General features: G+C 52.9%; 1 protein-coding gene across 1 annotated transcript in view; it reads right to left on the bottom strand.

Moving 5' to 3' along the window:
- Positions 1 to 17,209, bottom strand: part of Galnt10 (polypeptide N-acetylgalactosaminyltransferase 10) — a 144,189-nt gene extending 126,980 nt beyond the window's left edge. The window contains exon 1 of the mRNA XM_021211815.1: positions 16,940 to 17,209. Within this exon, the coding sequence (XP_021067474.1) occupies positions 16,940 to 17,098 (159 nt within the window). The 5' untranslated portion in view covers positions 17,099 to 17,209. The remainder of the gene's footprint in view (positions 1 to 16,939) is intronic.
- Between the last annotated feature and the right edge of the window lie 3,481 nt (positions 17,210 to 20,690).

Here is a 20,690-nt window from a genome sequence, read left to right as displayed (position 1 = left end):
ACTCTTACCAGGAAAAGAGCCCACTGGTACCCTGAGCTCAGACATCTAGTCTCCACACCCCGAGAAGTAAACATTTAGTATACTTTAGTATAAGTCAGTCACCTGAAGTATTTTATTAAAATACTTCAAATACGCCAAACCATGACGGTCACTTATTAAGTTTGTTACTTTTAGGCTCCAAAGACACTGTCACTGCCCGTCAGGCAAAAACCTCTCTGTACCTTTAAACCTGTTTCCCTTCAGAGTAACACGTGTGCTGTGGCCCCTAAAAGGAGCTGAGCAGCAGCACAATGCACAAGAAGGGGTTGCCATGTCGCCCCGACATGCTAGCTGGGCAGGCAGCGAGGGGAGGCAGTGCCCCTGGCACCAGGCTCTTGCCATGGGCAGGTCCCCAGGTCTGGAGCTTTCATTGCCCACTTCTCCACCAGCAGCATCTGATGCCAGCATTTGATGCCAGCAGCTACCCCAGCTCCTGTTCCCTGAGTGGCTTGGCTTCCTAGTGCAGTGCCCGCTCTGAGACACTTCCCCGGAGCCACCTTCCCTAGCACCCTGGCAGGAAGAGCTCCAGCACACTCCAGGAGCAGGGCCACGGCAGGCACTCCTCTGCCCACGGAAGTACCCTCTCCGATACAGTCAGGAGTCCAGTGGGTGGCCCTCCACCTCAGCCCTGGCTGGAGGGTGCTTCCCAGGACAATCATTTCAGCAGCTCTGGGTCAGGGCAGGCCTGGAGTAACACACACACACACACACACACACGCACTCATTTAAGTCTGGTAACTGGTGAGATGACTACTGAGCAGGCGCAAACCCTTGCCATGCAAGATATCAGGGGAAACCGACTCCACAAAACGGTCTTCCGATCTCCACCCAAGCACTTAAACGCCAAAACGACACACACGTACGACACACACGTACGATGCACACGTACGACGCACGCGTACAACAATCCTCACGAGAAGCCCAGGAAGCAGGTTCTGTGATCGCGGCTCCTTTACTTCCCGTTATTTTATTTATTTTACTTTTCCCGTGGTGCTGGGAACGGAACCCAGGACCCCAAGCACACAAGGCAGATGCCCACCACTGAGCAGCAGTCTCCCCCTACCCCCAAGCCTTCCACGCCCAGCTTAAAATGAGAAAACAGAGAGATTAAAGCGTGCAACCCAGCTCACACACGTGTGCCCGACTGGGGCTCAAACCCAGTCAAACCTGTGGCCTTAAGCCTAGTCTCAGACCAGGCACAGCAGTCCCAGCACTTGGGAAGTAGAAACTGGAAGCTGAGGAGCTCCTTTGGGCTGGACAGGTGGCTCAGTGGTTAAGCCCACGTGGTACTCTTCTATTGGATCTAGGTTCAATCCCCAGCATGCATGTGACATCTCACAACTGTCTGTAATTCCAGGTCCACGGCATCTGACTCCCTCGTCTGGGCTCCACAGGCACCAGGCTTGCACATGGTGCCCAGACACACCTACAAGCAAAACATCCATGCACTAAAATAAAGTAAAAGCCGCTTAAAAAACAAAAACAAGGATGTAAAAGCCTAGGGTTAAAAGGCAGTGTGACGGTTAGTTTTAACTGTCAACATGGTCTAAAAATTATCTAGGGAAAAAATTTTGAGGAAGAAACTGTGTAGATGGGGCTGGCCTGTAGGCATATCTGTGTGGGACTGCCTATATTGTATTAATTGATGTGGGAAGCCCAACCCATTCCCTGGCTTTGAACCTTGCACTACCTAAGAGTAAGGAAAACAAGTTGAGCACTGAGCATGCTTGAATCCATTCTCTCTGCTCTTGATTGGACACATAATGGGGCTAGCTAGCTACTTCAAGTTGCTGGCCCCTGACTTCTCTGCTATGAGGGACTGGGTCCTTTGGAAGAGCAGCCAGTGCTCTTCACTGCTGAGCCATCTCTCCAGCCCCTTGTCAAGGGGTTTTATCACAGGAACAGGCTGTGAGACTGATGTGGGGAGGGACACGGGGGAGGGAGGAGCCGCTGGGAAGGAAGGCAGTCTGGGGCTGCAGTGCATCCTTAACTCTGCTTCCTCCAGGAGCTCAGCAGGAGCTCTGCCCTGGAATGACCTGTCCAGCGCTGTAGCTCTCCTCAAGGACAGGGAAAGCCAACCTTTCCTCTTTCCTCTTGGAATGTCAAGTGCAGAGGAAGCCTGGGGCACATCCAGGACTGAGGCAGAAGCTATTGAGTGACTGACATGTTGAATGAAGCAGAAACCAGCCTGTACAGCGGCTCCATGACAGGGCCATCGTGTCCGGCCTCACCTGGCCTCAGTGAAGAGAGAAAGAGAGAATGCTTGGAGAGCAATCTTGCCACATGGTTTCATGACTGGGCACTCTTCTGCTCCGGGAACTAGAAGACAGATCTTTCTAGATCACGTATCTAGCTCTGCCTACATGCCAGTGTCTCCCAGTCCCACACTTGCCTTTACTCCTCAAGCGCCAACGACTATCTTGAGTATTCCATACCGTACCCTAATCTCCCGTCCCACAGTGCTGACTAGGTTGCCGCCCCTTCCCCCACTGTGGTGCTTTGAATGTGCTTGGCCCAGCTATTAGGTGTGGCCTTGGGGTGGGTGTGGCCTTGTTGGAGGAAGTGCATCACTGTGGGGATGGGCTTTGAGACCCTCCTCCTAGCTGCCTGGGAGGCAGTCTTCTGTCTGCCTTTAGATCACAATGTAGAACTCTCAGCTCCTCCTCCTGCACCATGCCTGCCTGGACACTGCCATGCTTCTAACCTTGATGATAACGGACTGAACCTTTGAACCTGTAAGCCAGCCTCAATTAAATGTTGCCCTTTTTATGAGTTGCCTTGGTCATGGTGTCTCTTCACAGCAGAGGCTTATCACCACGCCTGGCAAAACAGCTAGCCTCAGTCAGAGTCACCAACATCTGGAACTCAGAGACTTCAAGTGACAAGTGCTGTGGCTGTACTGTCACCTGGACACAGCAAGATGAATGATAGGATTTACTCTCCCCCCTCCTCAGCGGCTGATCTCTGCCTCGGTTTCTTCTCATATATCCATGGCTCATATCCAGTCATCCTATGCCTCAACCATCCTATAGCTTCCGAGTCTCCCAGGCCAGCAGTCAGAGCCTAAGATCCAACCTCTCCAGATACATGCAGTTTCAGCTTTCCCCACTGCTGCTGGGAGAAGGTCCCCCTTTCTGCTACCTGGGAGATGCAGTCCTACTAGGCACATGGTCTTGGCTTATGTAAGAATCATCTCTTTTCAGAAGCTCTTTCTGACCTTGATCAGTGTTGTCTCCTAGAACCCCACAGTGTGATGCTGGTCTCCCAGGCAGCACCCAGAACCTGTCTGTGTTTTCCTTTAGTCTGGGAGCTCTGAAGGAGGTGGCGGGTGTGTGTGTGTGTGTGTGTGTGTGTGTGTGTGTGTGTGTGTGTGTATGGCTTTTGTATCTAGCACACGGTAATCCTCCAGATCAATTTAGTGAGGACTCAGAATGAATTTTTTTTTGTTGTGGTTGCAGTCAATGTAGGAACTTGGGACAAAACAAAATGGTGCGGACAGGGAGGAGGAGGAGGAGGAGGAGGAGGAGGAGAAGGAGGAGGGATGGAAAGAGTTATTGATCCTAATCAGGAGCACGGCTTTAGTTAAAGAACACATGTATGCAGTGTGACACATCATGTTCTCTCAGGAGAGAATCTTTCCCATAAACTAAAATGGAGCAGAAGTTACAGGAAGAGGCTAAGACTGTTACCCACGGCTCTGGGCAGGCCACGTGTTTCTGGCCCATGGTACCTCTAGGTTCCCAGGGCTCTCTCTCCTTTGTGGCTCTTCACCTCTTCTAAAGAGCCCCAGCAGTCATGGAGGATGAAGGATGTACCCACTCCAGCATGACCTCATCCAGTTACCACCCTTCCTCCATGTAGGGTCTTACTGAGGTACTGGGGCTTAGGAGTTTAGTGCCTGACTTGGGAGATATGTTAACCACCCTCCCACCCTCACCCCCACTCAAATCCATGTGTCAGTGAGCCTAGGAAAAGCCAGGGCCTGGCCAGGAGCCCTTCTCCTCAGAAACCCACCATAGACCACAGACCGACGGGGTACTCAGCTCTGCCTGCAGCAAACACCTTCTCCTGCTACCAAGAAACAAGCCCAAGAACCACAGGTAAAATTACCAGCCCCAAGAAGGCATCTCAAATTGCCAAGACTGTCTGAAGGGAATGCATAAAACTCTCCTCAGGCAAGGGTACCACCAAGCAACCCCCGCGGTTGAGGATGGAGACAGCTTGGGAGAGAGAAGTGGAGTCCTGCTAGGGTTCCTCCAAGCTCTGCCAACAGTCTTTGGCTGCTACTCTGAGCTCACACTCTCAAAGCCCTCGCATCTCACCAGGGAAGAAGGAAGGCTGTCTCTTCTCTCTTTCTTCCAGAGGAAAGTGTACAGCATCCCCCAGCACCAGGGTCCCAGAGGAAAGTGTGCAGCATCCCCCCAGCACCAGGGTCCCAGAGGAAAGTGTGCAGCATCTCCCAGCACCAGGGTCCCAGAGGAAAGTGTGCAGCATCTCCCAGCACCAGGGTCCCAGAACGTCTACACGAGATGTGCGAGAAGAGAGTAGGCTCAGCAGTCATGGCCCTGCCTCTAGAGTGTTCGAGACAAGCATTATGCACCATCCATTCACTCATTCAGCCAACAGTCTGAGCACCTACTATGTGCTACACCGTGTATGCAGCAGTAAATAAGGCATGCAAGGTACCTACCCTCCTGGTGCTTGGCAGAACCATGAACCAGGAAATGACAAGTGAGGCCATGCTAGTCAACTGAATTGTAGTATGGACAATTCAGTTTGAGACACGGCAGAGAGATGGGAGGGGGCGTGGTCTCTCTGAGGCGACAACACTGGAGCTGAGACCTCGAAGATCATGACCCAGTCATGCACCATTCTTTGGGAAAAGCATTCTACATCCAGGGTCATGGGGGAGACACATGTCTGGTGCGTTAAGGCGTCCACTACGGCCAGAGTGTTGGGTTGGGAGAGATGAATATAGTGTGGGCGCTGATTTGGCAGGCTGCTGGAGAGGTTTAGAGGAGGGACAGGTACCTTTGAGTTCTGCCTATGACATTCTCTGACTGTATGTACTGACTGGACTATATGATCTCACAGGAGGGTGGGGCTATGATCTCAGAAAGGTGGGGCAGGCACCCGGTGGGGCATCAGCAGGACGGAGTTATTTGGTTTGCTCTGCAGGGCTCTGCTCAGCGACAATGGTATGCCAGACCCACTGGGGAGAACTCGGGGCCTCACTGTGTGTCCAGACCTGGCAGGACCCTCAAGACTCTTCCTCTCAGTGAGCACAATTTGCAAAAGAGGCACTGCACGGTTGGGGGGGGGGCAGCCCAAGGTCAAACAATTCCTGAAGGCTTCCATCTGTCAACTGGGGACGCCTCTATCAGGAAGAGACCAGAACAGGAGCCAACAAATCAGACCTTGCCTGCTTAGCATGCTGCCTGTTCCGCAAAGATGTGTTCTATCAGAACACAGCATGTTCACTCCTAAGGTAGCCATGTTTACCCCACGATGGCATATTTGAGTAGCTGCAACAGAAATCAGATTATCCACAAGCCCAGGGGATCTCTTGACTGAAAAATTACCCCCAGACACAATGGCCACGTTTGGTAGTAGAACTCCCAGGGAAAGTGCGTTGGATCTGGGATCCCATCCACTCTACCCTCCCCCCCACCTCCATCCAAAGCTCCTGTTACAATGGCTTGAAAACATGTCTTCCTTCTGCCGAGCCTGAAGGTGCATGAGGTTAGCACCAGGCAGTAGGTTCTACACTTACTTCCAAGAGAAGAGAAGTTCCTCCGCGAATGGTCAGGTAAGGCTTTCTAGGAAAGGACAAGCTTGAGAAGAGGCAGAAAAGCTGAGTGGAGGGCGACTGAGAGATCCTTTGTCACCCTGAGCCACCGTGGGGGAACTGAGGAACTTGCTGAGGGGGGAGTGGGGTGAGCTTCCCATGGCTGAGAGTTTCGGGTTTAAGATGGCCGCCCAATCAGGAACTGGCACCAGCCCCAAGGAGGGAAGCCTCTGTACCTTTTTTGTGCCCTCTAACCGCTGCACAGAGAAAGAGAGCAGAGCCTGACAATTTGGGTTGAAACTAATCAAATGTCCCTTTCTTACCTCTGGCTTGGCACCTGACGGCCTTCTCAATGTCCCCCATTGTCCCCTGGCTCAGGCCCTGGCAGGAGCTGTCAGCTGTCTTTCTTGCTGCCAGGAGAGCTGGAGAGCAGCAGGCTTCGGGCTGGGGACAGGAGGGACCAGGATCTGATCCCCGTGCTAGAGTCAGACAACTAACTGTGCTGAGGGGAGACCAAGAAGGGCCGTGGGTGGGAAGCCGTCCACTCTCTCCTGACCGCACACTGTTCACGTGCCAGGACACTCAGTTTCCATTTCACAGGCGGAGAGGTGAATGACTCCCCTTGGGGTCAATCAGTTTTGGCAGCTAAGAGCACAAACCTGGGAGCCAGGAGCCTAAGCAGGAGCAACCACTGTGGCTTATTTCTGCACAGGCCCGGAAGTTACTTAGGCGTCCTCCGCCCGCTGTCCAGTCTGCGTAATGACAACAAGCAGAACCCCCCTTACCCGGGGACGAGGGAGCTAAAGAAAGGTAGTCACACTGACTGTCAAATGCAGACTAGCTCAGTAAGTGACCACCACTGTCTCTGCTAAGGAACCAGGGGACAAAGACAGCAGGCTGTCGTTCCAACACTGTACTCCCCCCCCCCCCAGCCAGGGCTCCCGCTGGAGCTTCCCCTCCCGCACTCACGGAGCAGCTGTGGCAAAGCCCCCAGGGGAAGAAGTCCCTGAACTGTGGTCACTACATCCAAGGGCCTTGGACTCAGACCTACATGGCTGTGTACAACTGAATTGCCTCCCTCAGTACTCTGCTGGGGACCCCAATCTGACCGAACACGGGGGTCCTCTACTCTCAGATGACTCTGGGACACCTGAGTCCCCCACTGCTGAGGAAGCTGTCCTCACTTTCCTGCAAGATCCAGCCACTCTCCCAATATAGGAACGCAAAACCGGAGCAGGCTAACACCCAGCATAGAAGAAAACAGGGCAGGTCATGTCCAAACAGCTGCGAATGAACTACCGTCTCCTGCCTCGAATGAACTACTGCCTCCAGCCTCGTAGCAACGAGTGAGCTTCACTAGACATGGAGGGGCCAAGTTCAGAGACTGAGAGAGAAGTAAGGGACCCCCATGTTGGTGAGATAGAGCAGGAAGCTGCATATAAGCTTAGGTGGTCCGTTGGACAACCACAGTCTGCGAGCTACAAGGCTCAGGCACAACTCACCCTCTCAGCCTAGGATCTCGTCACCGAGTTTTCAAGGGTCTCCCACAAACTGATAACTGGAAGGGTGAGGTTCCAGGTTTCGGGCCACAGAGCATGACAGGGTTCGAAAAGCTGGAGGGAGCTGGGGGTTTGTCTCGAGGGGCAGCTGCTAGGGGACCCAGCACATTTCTTATGACACTCACATCTGGGTCTAGTTGCCAGGTTTTCAGACTTTTTTACCCCAAAAGACCCAAAATAAGAAAATTTCTTAAAAAGATGAATTAATTAACAATTTATCCTTTGGTTGTGTGGTTTGTTCTTTGATGGTTCCATACACGTATACAATGTAATTTGGTTACCTTCCCCTCCAGCGCCCAACCCTCACTTCCCTGAACATCATTTCCCCCTCCCTCCCACCTCCACGCCTTCTTTTTAAATAACCCACTGAACCCAATTAGTGTTGCTCACAGGGGTGTGTCCACTGGAGCATTGACAACTTGTCAATAGCCACACCCTCAAGGACAAATGACTCCCCCCTCCTCTAGCAGTCATCAACTGTCAATAGCCCCTCAGCTAGGGGATGGGGTCTCAAGAGACCCTCCCCATCCATGCCAGAATGCTGACTGGCTTTATCAGCTGCTACCATTTAAACACAGTGACGTCTAACCAAGTAAGGGCCAGCCCTGAACAAGCCACAGCTTCTGCCTAGGCCAAGTGTAGCCCAGGAGCCAGGGTTTAGAATCCGTTAGAGGATACATATAAACTGGGGGACTAGAATCGGGAGTGGGGCTTAGCTTAGTCTATAAAGTGCTCCCCCATGTAAGCATGAAGACCAGAACTCAATGCCTAGAAGTCATGCAAAAGGAGGGGGAGGAGGAGAATGAGGAGGAGGGGGGAGGAGGAGGAGGAGGAAGGGGAGGAGGAGGAGGAGGAGGGGGAAGAGGAAGGGGAGGAGGGGGTGCTGGAGGAAAAGAAAAAAGAAAGCCAGAACCAGAGCAAGCGAGAGAGAGTGAGAATGTGAGAGAGAGAGAGACAGACAGACAGACAGACAGACAGACAGAGAAACAGATCGAGAGCAGCCAGCCGTGGCAACACAGTGATAACCCAACAATAGAATGGGAGGCAGAGACAGAAGGAGGCTCACTAGTCATTTTAACCTAACCATCGTGCCTCAGTCTCACCCTGTCTCAAGAAACAAGGCAGACAATGCCCAAAGACTGGCATCTGGGCTCTGGCCCTCACATCAGTGCACCTATAGGCACAAGTGCACCCACACCCACCCATCCCCCACTACCTCCCAGACACAAATAATGAAAAAAGACCTTTTGAGGGAAACAGCTGTTAGGACTTATTGTCAACAGAATAACCAGGAATCCATATTAGAGACCCCAGTGCACCAGAATCATTAACTTTTTGCTGAAGTTAGGCACCAAATTTAGAAACTAGTTATTTCACAAATACACACACACACACACACACACACACACACACACACACACACACACTGCTGTCAGCAGCTGACAACAATCAATACAGGAGGAAACAGGCAAGAAGAAACAGTTCTCACTTGACAGCCGCCTTCGTGAGCAATGGGAAGCCACACCCACCTCCACCAGTTGTTCCACCCCAGCTCTATAAGTTCTGATCAGCAACCGCACACCAGCACACAGCCGGAGGCCCAGGCTCTCAGGAGACCAAAGGCCCATGTCCAGCTGGGACCTCCACACTGCTCCTGGGCACTCGGTGCCTTCCAGAAGCAACAGCTATTGGAACAGGCACTGGGTTTACCCTATCAGTGGTGACCTCCAACTTGTTCTGTACGCCAAAGGAGGGGACAGACTGGAGTCAACCCAGTCACACAGCCAGCGGCTCTACAGCAGTGGACAGAAGCATACAAGCCCATTTCCCCCACTAAGCTTGATTGTGTGGCTACAGATGCGCTACTGCATCTTGCTGACCACAACCACCCCATCTTAAGCTAACACCAGGGTGTTGTGACACAGTGTAACATGCTCATCTGGGGAGAAGGAGCTTGATGCTTCAAAGGCCAGTCCGGGACCTAAAATAGGAACAGCCAGGCCTAGGAATGAGATAGGACTGGTTCACAGCTCCACGCGGTCCCTTCTGCCCTCATCGCTACAGGGAGAAGCTGCTGAGTTCTCCACGAAACCACCCTTCCCCTGGGGTTCCTGGTTCAGGCACCTTGCCCTGGTCCCACAGGTACAACCCTGCCCTGGAAGGCAGCAGGTGGCAGGCTCCCAGCCCAAAGTGGAGCATGCAAAAGGTCACCACGACTCAGACCGGATCTAGACCAGGACACAGGCTCGGAGCATGACCTGCTGGCATCTGGCAGAGAGCTAGCTATTCCTCACTGCCCAACAGGAAAGCTACAGAGAAGAGGCCTGCTGGGGGCATCCCCTCGGCGGCTGGAGTGGGCTCAAGAAGGGGTTGGTTCCTCAGACGTGTGTGCGGGGAGCTCCAGGGATGAAGCTTAGCCACATCCTGTGAGGTCGCCATCCTTGCCAGGCTTGGGGTTCCCAGCACCCCAAAACCCACGGAAAGCCATTCCTGAGGCTAAGCCTCCAGCCCTGGCCAGTGGCTACTGAGAACCAACCATAGAGCTTGTCTGGCAGTAATGTGGGAATAACCAGGAGTGAAGTCATCTGCACCGGTCAGAAATGACCACAGCGTGGGACACATGGGCACGAATGCCTCGCCAAGGAGAGCGGGCACCCAGGAAGGCTCCCCATCCAAGCAGGCAGTTGAGGGAAGGAAGGCTCGGGAGAACTCCTGGGGCTAGAGTGGACAAACACACTTCCTGGAGGCGACTGCTCAGGAGAGAATTCTAGAAAGATGTTCAGGTTCCCTCCCAGGTAGTTAGTGAAGAGGGCTGGCACCACCACCCAAAGACTGCTTCGGGCTCCAAATAGTCAAAGACCTATGTGCAAAGAGAAGCGTTGGCGCACGTGACATCACTCACACTGCGCTACCAACCAACCAGCTATGGTATGCTCAGAAGCTATGCCGCCTCCGTGTGGACCAGACCTTCCTCCCACAGCCCTAACCTTCCAGTGACGACCTCTCAGCCACAGAGAAGCTAAGAAACCAGTCCCTACCCAAAGCCAGGTCGAGCTGAAGCACGGCCATTTTGTCTGCCGTTGGTGGGAGGGGGCTCTAATTCTGAGCTAAGCACTGCACTTAGGGCTTTGCACTCGGTGACCTGTGGCGAGTTTATCCTCGAAAGAAGTTCCAAGATAATTAGTGTCACTCTTGTGACACGGACCAGGGATTTCAGGGTACAGATGTCAGGTGGCCTACCTAGGCCTGGGAGGTTTGAATCAGGCTGTGGGACGGCAAAGCTGGGATCGTGAACACTGCCCAGACACAGACTAAGAGAGCACGAAGGTCATGTCAGGGGCCTGCCTATTGGGAAGGCTTAGTCCCAAGGTAATGAATGGCCTCTCCCCTCAGCTCAGACAGGAGGGAGTGGAGGGATGAGCTGAGAGACGTGCATGTGTGCGTGTGGGTGCACGTGCACAACTGTGTGGTTATGTATGTGAACGTCCAGGTGTGTGCACCCATGCCCATCCACGCAGAAGCTAGAACAGGACGTACAGTGACTTTCTCTACTACCAAGTACCTAAGTGGCTGTTTGTGACTAGCCTAGCTGGTCAGCAGGCTCTTGAAATCCAACTGTCTATGCCCCCAATATTGGGGTAACAGGCATACACAGCCTTGCCTGGCTGGCTTTCTATGTGGGTGCTGGAGATTCAAACCCAGGTCCTCTAGCTTGCTGAGCATCCATCTTACCTACTGAGCCATCCATCCCTCTAACCCGGCAACATTGTAATCGTTCTTACAAATATTGCTTTAGGTGGTGGCTTCTCTCCTGAGAAGGTGGGAGAAAACTCCAGCATCTGAAGCTCAGCTTTCTCTCAAGAGCGAAGAGAAGAAACCCCGGGCTTGCTTTCTCCCTTTCCATCTCCTATCAGCACTCAGCAGAGGGCAGCAGACAGGAACCACGGGGAAGATAAGAGAGAAGAGGGTGCCACATGGAGAGAAAGCTACACACGCATAAACACACACCCACCCGCAGCAGCAAGCGGGATTGTTTAGCTTCCGCTAGCTTCCAAAGTATGAACACTCCGCCTCCTCCAGTGAACAGGGCCAGGCAGAAAAAAGTCGAAGCAAGGGAGAGAGAGAAGTTCTTTTCTCAGCTTGAGAGAAAATGTGCAGTGGACTGGCTGGCTGGTGTGTGGAGGGGAAGGGCTGCACTCAGGACATGTGTGAGGGGAGAGGAAGGCGGCCACAGAACTGGTCGGATGAACTAGGATGACGGCTTCCAGCCCCCCCCCCCCCACACACACACAGTGTTGGCAAAAAAACCTGGGCTCAAGCGTCCCCAGCCGTGAACAAGGCTACACTCTGAAGCTCAGTCCAAGACGGGCAGGGCTAATGGGAACACAAACTTAAAGCTACAGATTCTGCATATGAGGGTCAGTCCAAGGGATCCAAGAGGTGTATCCTGGTGATGCCTGAGCCCAATGCCTGGGGAAATGCACCAGGCTCTGTGTAGACATGCTGGCTTCTGCCCAGGGCATCTTTTTCTTTCAGATTCTTCTGTGAGGAGCTATCCTTTCTCCCACCTAAGAGGGCTAACCCACCCCCCATCTCCAGCATGGGTGGAGTACACCCCCCCCCCGCCCCAGCAGATGTGTGGTTGTGACAGGTCCTGGGCGTGGCAACCCTAAACTGGGACAGGAAGGCAGGGCTCATAAGAAAGATGGTTTCTTCTCTCTTCTACGGAGACAGACTCTGCCAGAATCATGTTCTGCTACCATAGAGACTCCGTCTAGGTCAGAAGTAACAGAGAAAAATCCAGAAGAAGCAAGAGAACCCAGATCATCCAATGCTGAGAACCAGATGGTCCCGGAGGAGCCTGCGAGCTTCCGTAGCATTTCAGGCTGAATCCACTGTTATTCGAAATTGATACAGAAGAGAACATAAGGGGGGCACTGAGGACCAGTTAGTTCTGTCTGCTGTGGACAGCAACACTGCCACGTACCACATACCTTTGAATCTCTCTGCCTCAAGCAAGGTCCCTTCACAGCCCTAACGTTTAATCCATTTTATTTGCTGGCCTCAGGGACTCAGCGAGATCATCTTGGCTCTCAGGGGAAATAATGGCAGGGAAGGCGCAAATATTAGTCTGTGGAGGAAAAGCCTCTGCTGCGAAACGGAGCGTGAACCTCGGAGCGCTGCATTCTGGTCTGCATTTCTCCTGTGAGAACTTGTTTTCAGCCATCACCCTGCTCTGGGGGGCCTCAGTTTCCATCAGACAAAAATGAAGGGGGCTGGACTAGAAGTCGTCTGAAGCCCCCCGCCCCCCCCACCTGCTCTGATACCCTCAGTAGTTCAACAAACTCACTCCACCTTCCCGGTCTCCAGACATCTGCAGGCAGGAAGGCCACTGTGGAACCCATGGGAACTCCTACCTGTAGGATCTACTTCCTGTCCCCACTCCGCGAACCCATGGGAACAGCGATTCTCTGGAGAAACAAGATTCTTATACAAACCCTCTGCCTCCATAGCCGATGAGAAGGACCGGGTAGATGTGCAAAGCGCAGACGCCACTGTAAGGGAACAGTGAGTTACGACAAGGCCTCCTTCACCCCCAGGTTGCCTTTTATACAGCAACAAAAGACATCCTGGATGCCATTTTCCGAATAAGAGCGGGCTGTAGACAAGGTACAATTAGCAAGCTAGATGGTTATCTTTTAAATAGGCCTTTGCTTTCCCATCCCGGGTTCCATTATCTGTTATCTGTCACCGGAGCTAACATACACAAAGCTGCCTGAGAGAAGTTAGATTCCTAAGTTGGGCTTCAGCTGGACTCTAGACCTTTCCGACACATACTTCCAAACTCAGGGAATCTTGGGGCATCCGAATCAGAAAAGCCGTAACAAAACATCTATTTCACACACACACACACACACACACACCTCCAAAAAAAAGAGAAGTAAATGATACCAGCAACCCCACTTGTGAGAAGCTTTGTTGAACGACAGACTGAGGCCAAGTCTGGGATTGGTGGTAGTAAAACCTGATTAGCACTGTCTGCCCTGGCCACAGGTGGGTGGGCCCCTTATGATAGACATTTGCCTCTTTCTGAATCTACCCTAATTTCACAAGTGAGGAAGACAAGGGCCAGAGAGGTTAAACCGCTTCCCCGAGGTCACAATGGGCTTAGGGCAGGAGAGAACCAGTCAGACCTCTCTCTGTGCTCATCCTTGGCAGACAGCAGGCCCGAGAGGAGAAGGAGGCAGGAGCAGATTTGCTCTGCTAAGTCAAGAACCCTTCCCCGGTGGCATCGGATTTCATCTGGCCAAGCTGACAGAGAAGTGATTAGCAGCCTAAAGGATACCAACTCCACCTTGGAAAAGTAAAGAAATCACTCCAGACCACATTTCCATGGTACTTAAACTTGCTGACGGGGAAGTTTCTACTACACAGGAAGACTGAAACCGGGGGTGGGGGTAGGGGAGTGTTATTGATTTCCAGATGTTCTAAGAACCAAGCTCAGCTCTGACCCAATGAGAAAAAGACCTGATACTTAAAAGTCATAGACACTGGGATTCCATGATTCCACCTTTCTCTACCAAACAGATGCCATTACCCAGAGAAGCCAGTTCTCAAAGAGTTCCTGGCTCTTGGCCTTGAACTCCAATTCTCTTCCTGTCACTTCCCGAGTACTGGGATTACTGACGTGCACCACGGGCTGAGGACTGGCCAAAGGCAAGCACTCGATCAACTCAGCTACCTTCCAGACCAGCACTTATTTCTACCAGGAAGATCACGGAGATAACTCCAGACAGTGCCAGAGTGCTGACTGGTTCATTGGGGTCCCCACAACTCTGGGTGCTGAACACTGTTTCCCAGCTAGCCCCCCGACAGAGAGGGGTGGGAGAAGCCAGCTTCTTTCCTGGAGGCCAGCTGACATTCAGGAGAGGGATCGGAGGGCTCTGCATCTGCAGGAGAATGGAACACAAAGGGGCTGTGTGGAAATTTGGCAGCCTGTACCAGACAGGCAGCCCATGAATGCTGAATCCTGCTGCACCTACCAGGCCCCATCCTTGGGAAACAGTTCCCTTCTGTGACCCCCCAAGAAGCAATGATAAGTACACAGAAGCCCTCGGTACCCTTCACTATTTCTTCCTCCCCTCTATGCCATCCCAGAGAGGCAGACAAAACAAACCAGAGCTCAGCCCTCTTAGTGAGTCCAGGTAGCCAGGTAGCGCCTCCAAGAGGTACTCAGTTGCTGCTTCTCTCTCTCTCTCTCTCTCTCTCTCTCTCTCTCTCTCTCTCTCCTCTCTCTCTCTCTCTCTCTCTCTCTCTCTGCTCAAAAGGTGGCCTTACTGCATCAATAGCCTTTTGTACAGTCAGTAATTCACCGTGAAATCTAAGGCCAAACTGACAGTTAACCTTGACCTTCTTGTTACACATCTGGCTCTAAAGAAAATGAAAATTAGGATGTCTCTGGCCTTCACAGCAGAGCTCTCTCCATGCAGAGGCAGAATGTCAGGGGCTATTTTAGAACTGCTCACAGCTATTCCTCGGGAGAGTCTGACCTGGCTGGACACACCCCCCTAGGCCAGGGCTGTGTTCATCAGAGCATCCCGAGATAGGACTGTTATAAGGGACCTCAGGAAAGGGGGAAAAAATAAAAAGAAGAGGTGGCCCTGCCCCACTCCCCACTGGCACATTGACAGCATCACAGAATGTTGGCATCAAATTATACACACGGAGCAAGCAAGGCTCAGAGTGGGAGACCAGACTCATCAATGCACAGCAAGTCAACAGCTAAGCCAAGGACAGGAGTCTGGCCTGCTGACACTGGTGCCCCATGGGGCAGCAACAGAGGAAAGAGATTTCCCACAGGAAAACCCGGCTCAGACAAAGAGTTTAAGGGAGAGAGCTCTAGACCAGCTTTCAGAATTTGAAGCAGGGATTTAGAAACTGGGTTTAACTTTCCAAACAGTAAGATCTACCAGATAGATCACCTGGACCTTGAAGATGATTTATAAGTTATCAGAGTGGCAAGCCAAGTTTAAATTGATCCGCTCTGTAGACCAAGAGTCTTCCATGCCCCAGAAGCCAGAATGCCCAGATGGAAGCCCTAACACTGGAGGGCGGGGGGTGGGTAAAGCATCAATCTCAAGAAGTCAGCCCTCTTCCCTCAAGGCCAGCCAGCAGTCAGTCAAGGCTGACCTTGGCGCACATCTACCCACTTCCCCACGGGATGAAGAAAATCCCGTAAGCAACTCTTAGATGTCCCACTGGAGGAATAATTCAAGCGTGGCGTGCCCACGTTTGTCAGGAGCTGGGGTAGGGAAGCTGGGATGGCTGGAGGAAAGTGACAGAGTTCATCTAAGCCAGGAGACTGCTAGTCTAAGTGTACGCACTCATGGATGGACACACACACACACACACACACACACACACACATGCACTCGCACGCGCGCGCACACACACACACACATACATACAACTTTAAAGAGGCAGAGCATCTCAATTTTGTCTACAAGAAACATCTCTCATTAGTACAAAGAAGGAAGGCTAGAGGTGTTCTGTCCTGGGGGTGCTTGACACCTGTGGCTCAGGGACATTTGGAGAATCCTCTACCAGAGCTTCTAGACTCATGTCAAAGGCCGCAAGTTCAATGACAGGCACTCAGTCCTTGACCACCTCTGGAGCATGGGCTTAGTATTCTCGAGAGAGAGGCACAGAATTTGACTAGGATAAAGACTGGGTGATGTGGGAGGTGGGGAGAGAGATGGATCACTTGTTTAAAAGCACTGGCTGGTCTTCCAGGTTAGATTCCCAGCAACCACACTGTGATTCAGAGCCATCTGTAACTCCAGTTTTGGGGGAACCTGTGCCCTCTTCTGACCTCAGTGAGCACCATGCACCTGTGTGGTGCAGACAGACATACATGTAGGTAAAGTTCACACATACACAGGAAGGAAGGAAGGAAGGAAAAGGGGAGGGAAGAAGAGAGAAGAGAAGAGAAGAGAAGAGAAGAGAAGAGAAGAGAAGAGAAGAGAAGAGAAGAGAAGAGAAGAGAAGAGAAGAGGGGAGAGGGGAGAGAGGGGAGAGAGAAAGCAAGCTCGCTCCAGATGGAAGACCTAGGAGTGCCTGTGTAGACAGCAAACCAGGAAGGATCTGGTCTGATTCGAAACACTAGAATCAGCAGGTGAGAGTGGAGGCTAGGGGTAGAGACTATCTGAAGAACACCGACAAGAACGACCAGAATCTACCTCAGAACGAACAATCCTGGGTGGCACGGAGATGCAGGTAGGGTCCTCTGAAAAAGAGAGAGCTGAAGAGGCCAGGAATTATAGACGGCAATAACAGGAGTGGAGTAAACTAGGAAAAGGGCCTATGGCTGAACACTGTTTTAGGCTGGAGCAAGAGCCTGGATAAGTCTTTGACCTTCCCTAAGCCTCGATGTTGCCATCCCCAAAATGGGATGCCTCAGAGCAGACATAAATGATTGCTGGAACAAGGAACTGCAGGGTGGGAGCGAAGTGGGAGAAAGAGTGCTCCCAACTCTCGGCCGCAGACCACTCACCTGAACCGCCGCGGGGGCCACCGCCGCCCCCAATTCCCCAGGGCTGCCGTCGGGTTGCCGCTCGCGGTACAGAGCCCAAAGCCCCACGTTGGGCAGCAGGACGAGGGCCGCCAGAGCCAGAGCCACCGCCTGCAAGAGCCGCTTCTCTTTGCGCCTCATCGGGGCCGGTCCGCCCCGCCGCGCCCGCCCCCGGCTTTGCGCGTCCGCCTGTCCGCCCGGCGGCGGCAGCAGTTCGGCCAGCAGTAGCGGCCGCGACGCCGGCCCCGCTCCAACTCCGCGGCACTTCCGCTGCTCGCCGGCGGGGGAGCCGGGCGCCTCCACCGTGTCACCGCCGTGGGGGTGCGCTCCAACCCCATCATCCCTCGGCATCTCATTCCACGTCCTGTACCTCGCCTTCCGCCAAGAAATGCACGGTTGAGTCCTATGCGCCTCCATCTTTCAATTCTTCATCTACTCATAGAGCATCTCCATCCTCCAGAATGCAAGAGCGCCCCGGCTCCTGATTGCTACACCCCCCCGTGGGCTCCAATGGGTGCGTCCTGCTTCTCCACTGCTCCCCGCCCGCTGCAGCTTTGCCAAAGTCCCGGAGTTAGGGAGTTGGGCGCTCGCAGGGGCTGCGGGGCACGCGATCGGGGACACCCCGGGGAATTTGCGTGTCTCTCTGCAAGTTCTCAGCCAGCGAGAGCCCCGGGACTGTGCGGACGTGCTACAACCTACTGCGCTGGGATGTTTGCAGTCCACTCTTCCCGGCTCTTCCCCGGGACGTGCCAACCAGACGTGCCTTTGACCTGGGGACTCCGCACAACGGGCACCTTGCGCATCGCTTAGTGGGCGGCTGGGTTTCCTTCCCCCTCTCCAAGCTGTGGAGAGTTGGATGCTCCGTCACTAGTCTGAGTTCTTTGCAAAACCATCGAGGAGAGATGACCGGAGCCTCTTTGCGAGAGCTATTCTTACGCACATGTAAGCCAGTGGACTTGGACTGCCTTCCAGTCCCAAGTGTGTTTCTGGACACAGTGCCCTAGAGCACGTTCCCGAAACCTCGTGTCCTTTCCTCTCTCGAATTAAAACCACCAGCGAGCGCCTACGGTGGGCCCTATACTGGGCCAGGAGTGAGGAGCAAGGAAAAGCAGAACTCTCACTGGTGCCGGGGCGGGGGAGGGCGGGGAGTGTGCGCAGAACTGAAAGCTCGGCTGTGCATAGCAGAACTAGGAAGACTTGACTTGCCCAAAGAAGTCTGGCTTCTGAGCTGCTGACTTGGGCTCACATGAAGCCTGTGGGATCCTCCTCCGTTGCGTGCCTGTCTTTTAACAGCTTGCTCCCGGATGCCCAAGGGCAGCCTCCTCCTCCCCATCCTCTCTTGCTTCCTCTTTACCAGCTTTTCTGCCAGCGCGCGCGCGCGCACACACACACACACACACACACACACACACACACACACACACGCGCGCGCGCATTGACTCTATCCTCTGCTTCTCCAGGGAAGCCACTGAGCCCTGTGGCTACCACTCTCCTGGGTCTAGTGTCCTAAATTCTAGCCTTGCAGGTCTTAACTCCAGGCTGAGCAGTGATTTTTTTTTTTTTTTTTTTCTAACATCAAAGCTTGGGTCACTCACATCATTGCAGTTAAAGTCACAGTCTCCGGGTTATATTTCCCTAAGGTCAAATATTTCCCCCTCTGCCTGGCCTTTCTTTCTTTGGTTCTGGGTTGTAGAAGAAAGCTGGAGAGACATGAGGCTAAGAGTGAGGTAGAGAGTGAACCAGCAGCATTCTTCCCAGGTTCCTGACCCTAGCCCCCTCATTGACTTCCTGCAATGACAGACTTTGACCTGGAACTAAAAGCCCTTCCCTCCAACCCCCAAGGTGTTTTTGGTCAGTGTTGTATCACAGCACCAGAAGGGAAACCGGACAACTTCTAGAACTCTTTTCCTCTGACTCTTTGCAGGGTTCTCTTCATTTCCTCAGGAACCAGAGCAGAGGTGCTACCTCTTGAGATGGCTTCTCTAGCCTCCATCTCCAAAATCTCATCTCCGTTTGCTTGGTTTTCTTGAGAGCAGGTCTGAAGCTGGGCCTCCCTGTCAAGAACACGAGTCTCAAGCATTTGGAAAAGCAGCGTTTCCTTGTCTCCTAGAAACACATCCATCTTAGTCAACACATGCCCTGCCTTTACTGCTAACCTAACCAGAGCCTCGTCCTGCAGAGGGATTTGTGACGAGTACCCAAGGACCCTCCTTACTGAGTTCACTGTCTCCCTACATTTTGTGAAGTCTGGGACCCAACTGGATGTCCTGCTCAGTAATCCCTGACTGGGTGAAGCATGCCGTTAATGTCACTAGGGAAGGGATGCATTCCACATTGCTCTCCTCCCCCTCTTCCAGCTCCCTAGAGCATCCCACAGGAAATTGGATTTGAGCTTTCTCTCACGAGGACTTAGCAAAGTCACTTGTTGATCAAAGCTTGCCGGCAGCTCAATCTGCCCCCAATGGGGACTCCGAGAAGTCTGGGAAGCCAGCTTTAATCTGAGGTCTCTTTGATCACTTTCTACCGTGTGGGATGGGCCCCGACAGGAGGAGGACTCCCTGGACTTTATTCTATTCACCGAGAAAAAAAAAATGCCACTTCCCCAGAAAACTGAGCTAGCCATGAACTGAAATCCACGGGAGCGCTTACCTTCAGACCAAGTCTTGGTCACTAAGCCTGGAGTGGTCGTTAGATGAGATAGTGAACTCCAAGGACCAATGGCAGGTCCTGTCCAATGTGAGCATAGTAACTGTGAATGGAAAGAAAGCTCATCACCAACAGGAGCCTACAGTCAGCTGCAGGGCAAGTCAGACTGCTGTGGCTTGCACCTTGCTCTCCTCCTTGCCTGAACCCATCTACCTTCTTTCCACTCCTTCCTTTCTGGCCCTGAGACCCTGCATTGGCTCTTGATTCTGCCAGATCTCCCACGTGGCCAGCTGGTGCTCACCCTCCGGGTCCCTGTGAGAGCATGACCTCTTCACATCGATCCTTTTGAAAAATTCTCTCTTCCACATCCTAGAGCTCACTGCAGTTTCAACACAGCACACGGCCTTCTTGGCCATAGGCTTATCTCCTCCTTCATCATTGGAAGCTCTCAACAGAGTATCCACCTAGATCCTTGGGGCAGGCATCTTGCCTCCTCACACCCTGCCACATCCTGGAGCCCAAGGAGAAACACAGATTCTGACACTTGAGAAGGGATTGCATTCTGTGTCCTACCAGAGTCTCTCCTCCTCCTTCCCAGTCTCACTTCTCTTTGCATGTCTTTAAGGAGCTGTTTGTTTCATGGCTGGCTGGCTCCTCAGTATTCTATCCTGCCACCAGTAACAGACAGAGCCACTCAAGGGACAGGGTGACAGGTGCACGCCTGCAGCATGCTGCTCCGGCTGGGTGTCCTCCCCTTACCTTCAGAAGCCCTGTTGCAGAGCCAGGCTTGGCGAGGCCGAGCTCTGAGCAGAGGGACATGAAGTCCTTGAGGTAGAGGCGAGGTTAGTCTGTTTCAAACTCGCTTTAATCTTGTCAAGGCCTTTGGCAGATTCAAGTTCCCGTTTCTTACTCGGCTGGGCTTGGTGTGTATCTATAACCCCAGCACTTGGGAGTGGGAGGTAGGGAAATTAGAAGTCCAAGGCCAGCCTGAACTGTACATGGAGGGCAGCCTGGACTACACATAGAGGGCAGGTGGGACTACATGGAATACTCTCTCTCTCTCTCTCTCTCTCTCTCTCTCTCTCTC

This window comes from Mus pahari, chromosome 14 (genome assembly GCF_900095145.1).
Source record: "Mus pahari chromosome 14, PAHARI_EIJ_v1.1, whole genome shotgun sequence".
Classification (NCBI taxonomy): Eukaryota; Metazoa; Chordata; class Mammalia; order Rodentia; family Muridae; genus Mus; species Mus pahari.
Note: the sequence above shows the minus strand (reverse complement) of the source record. Positions and strands in the feature narration are given on the sequence as shown.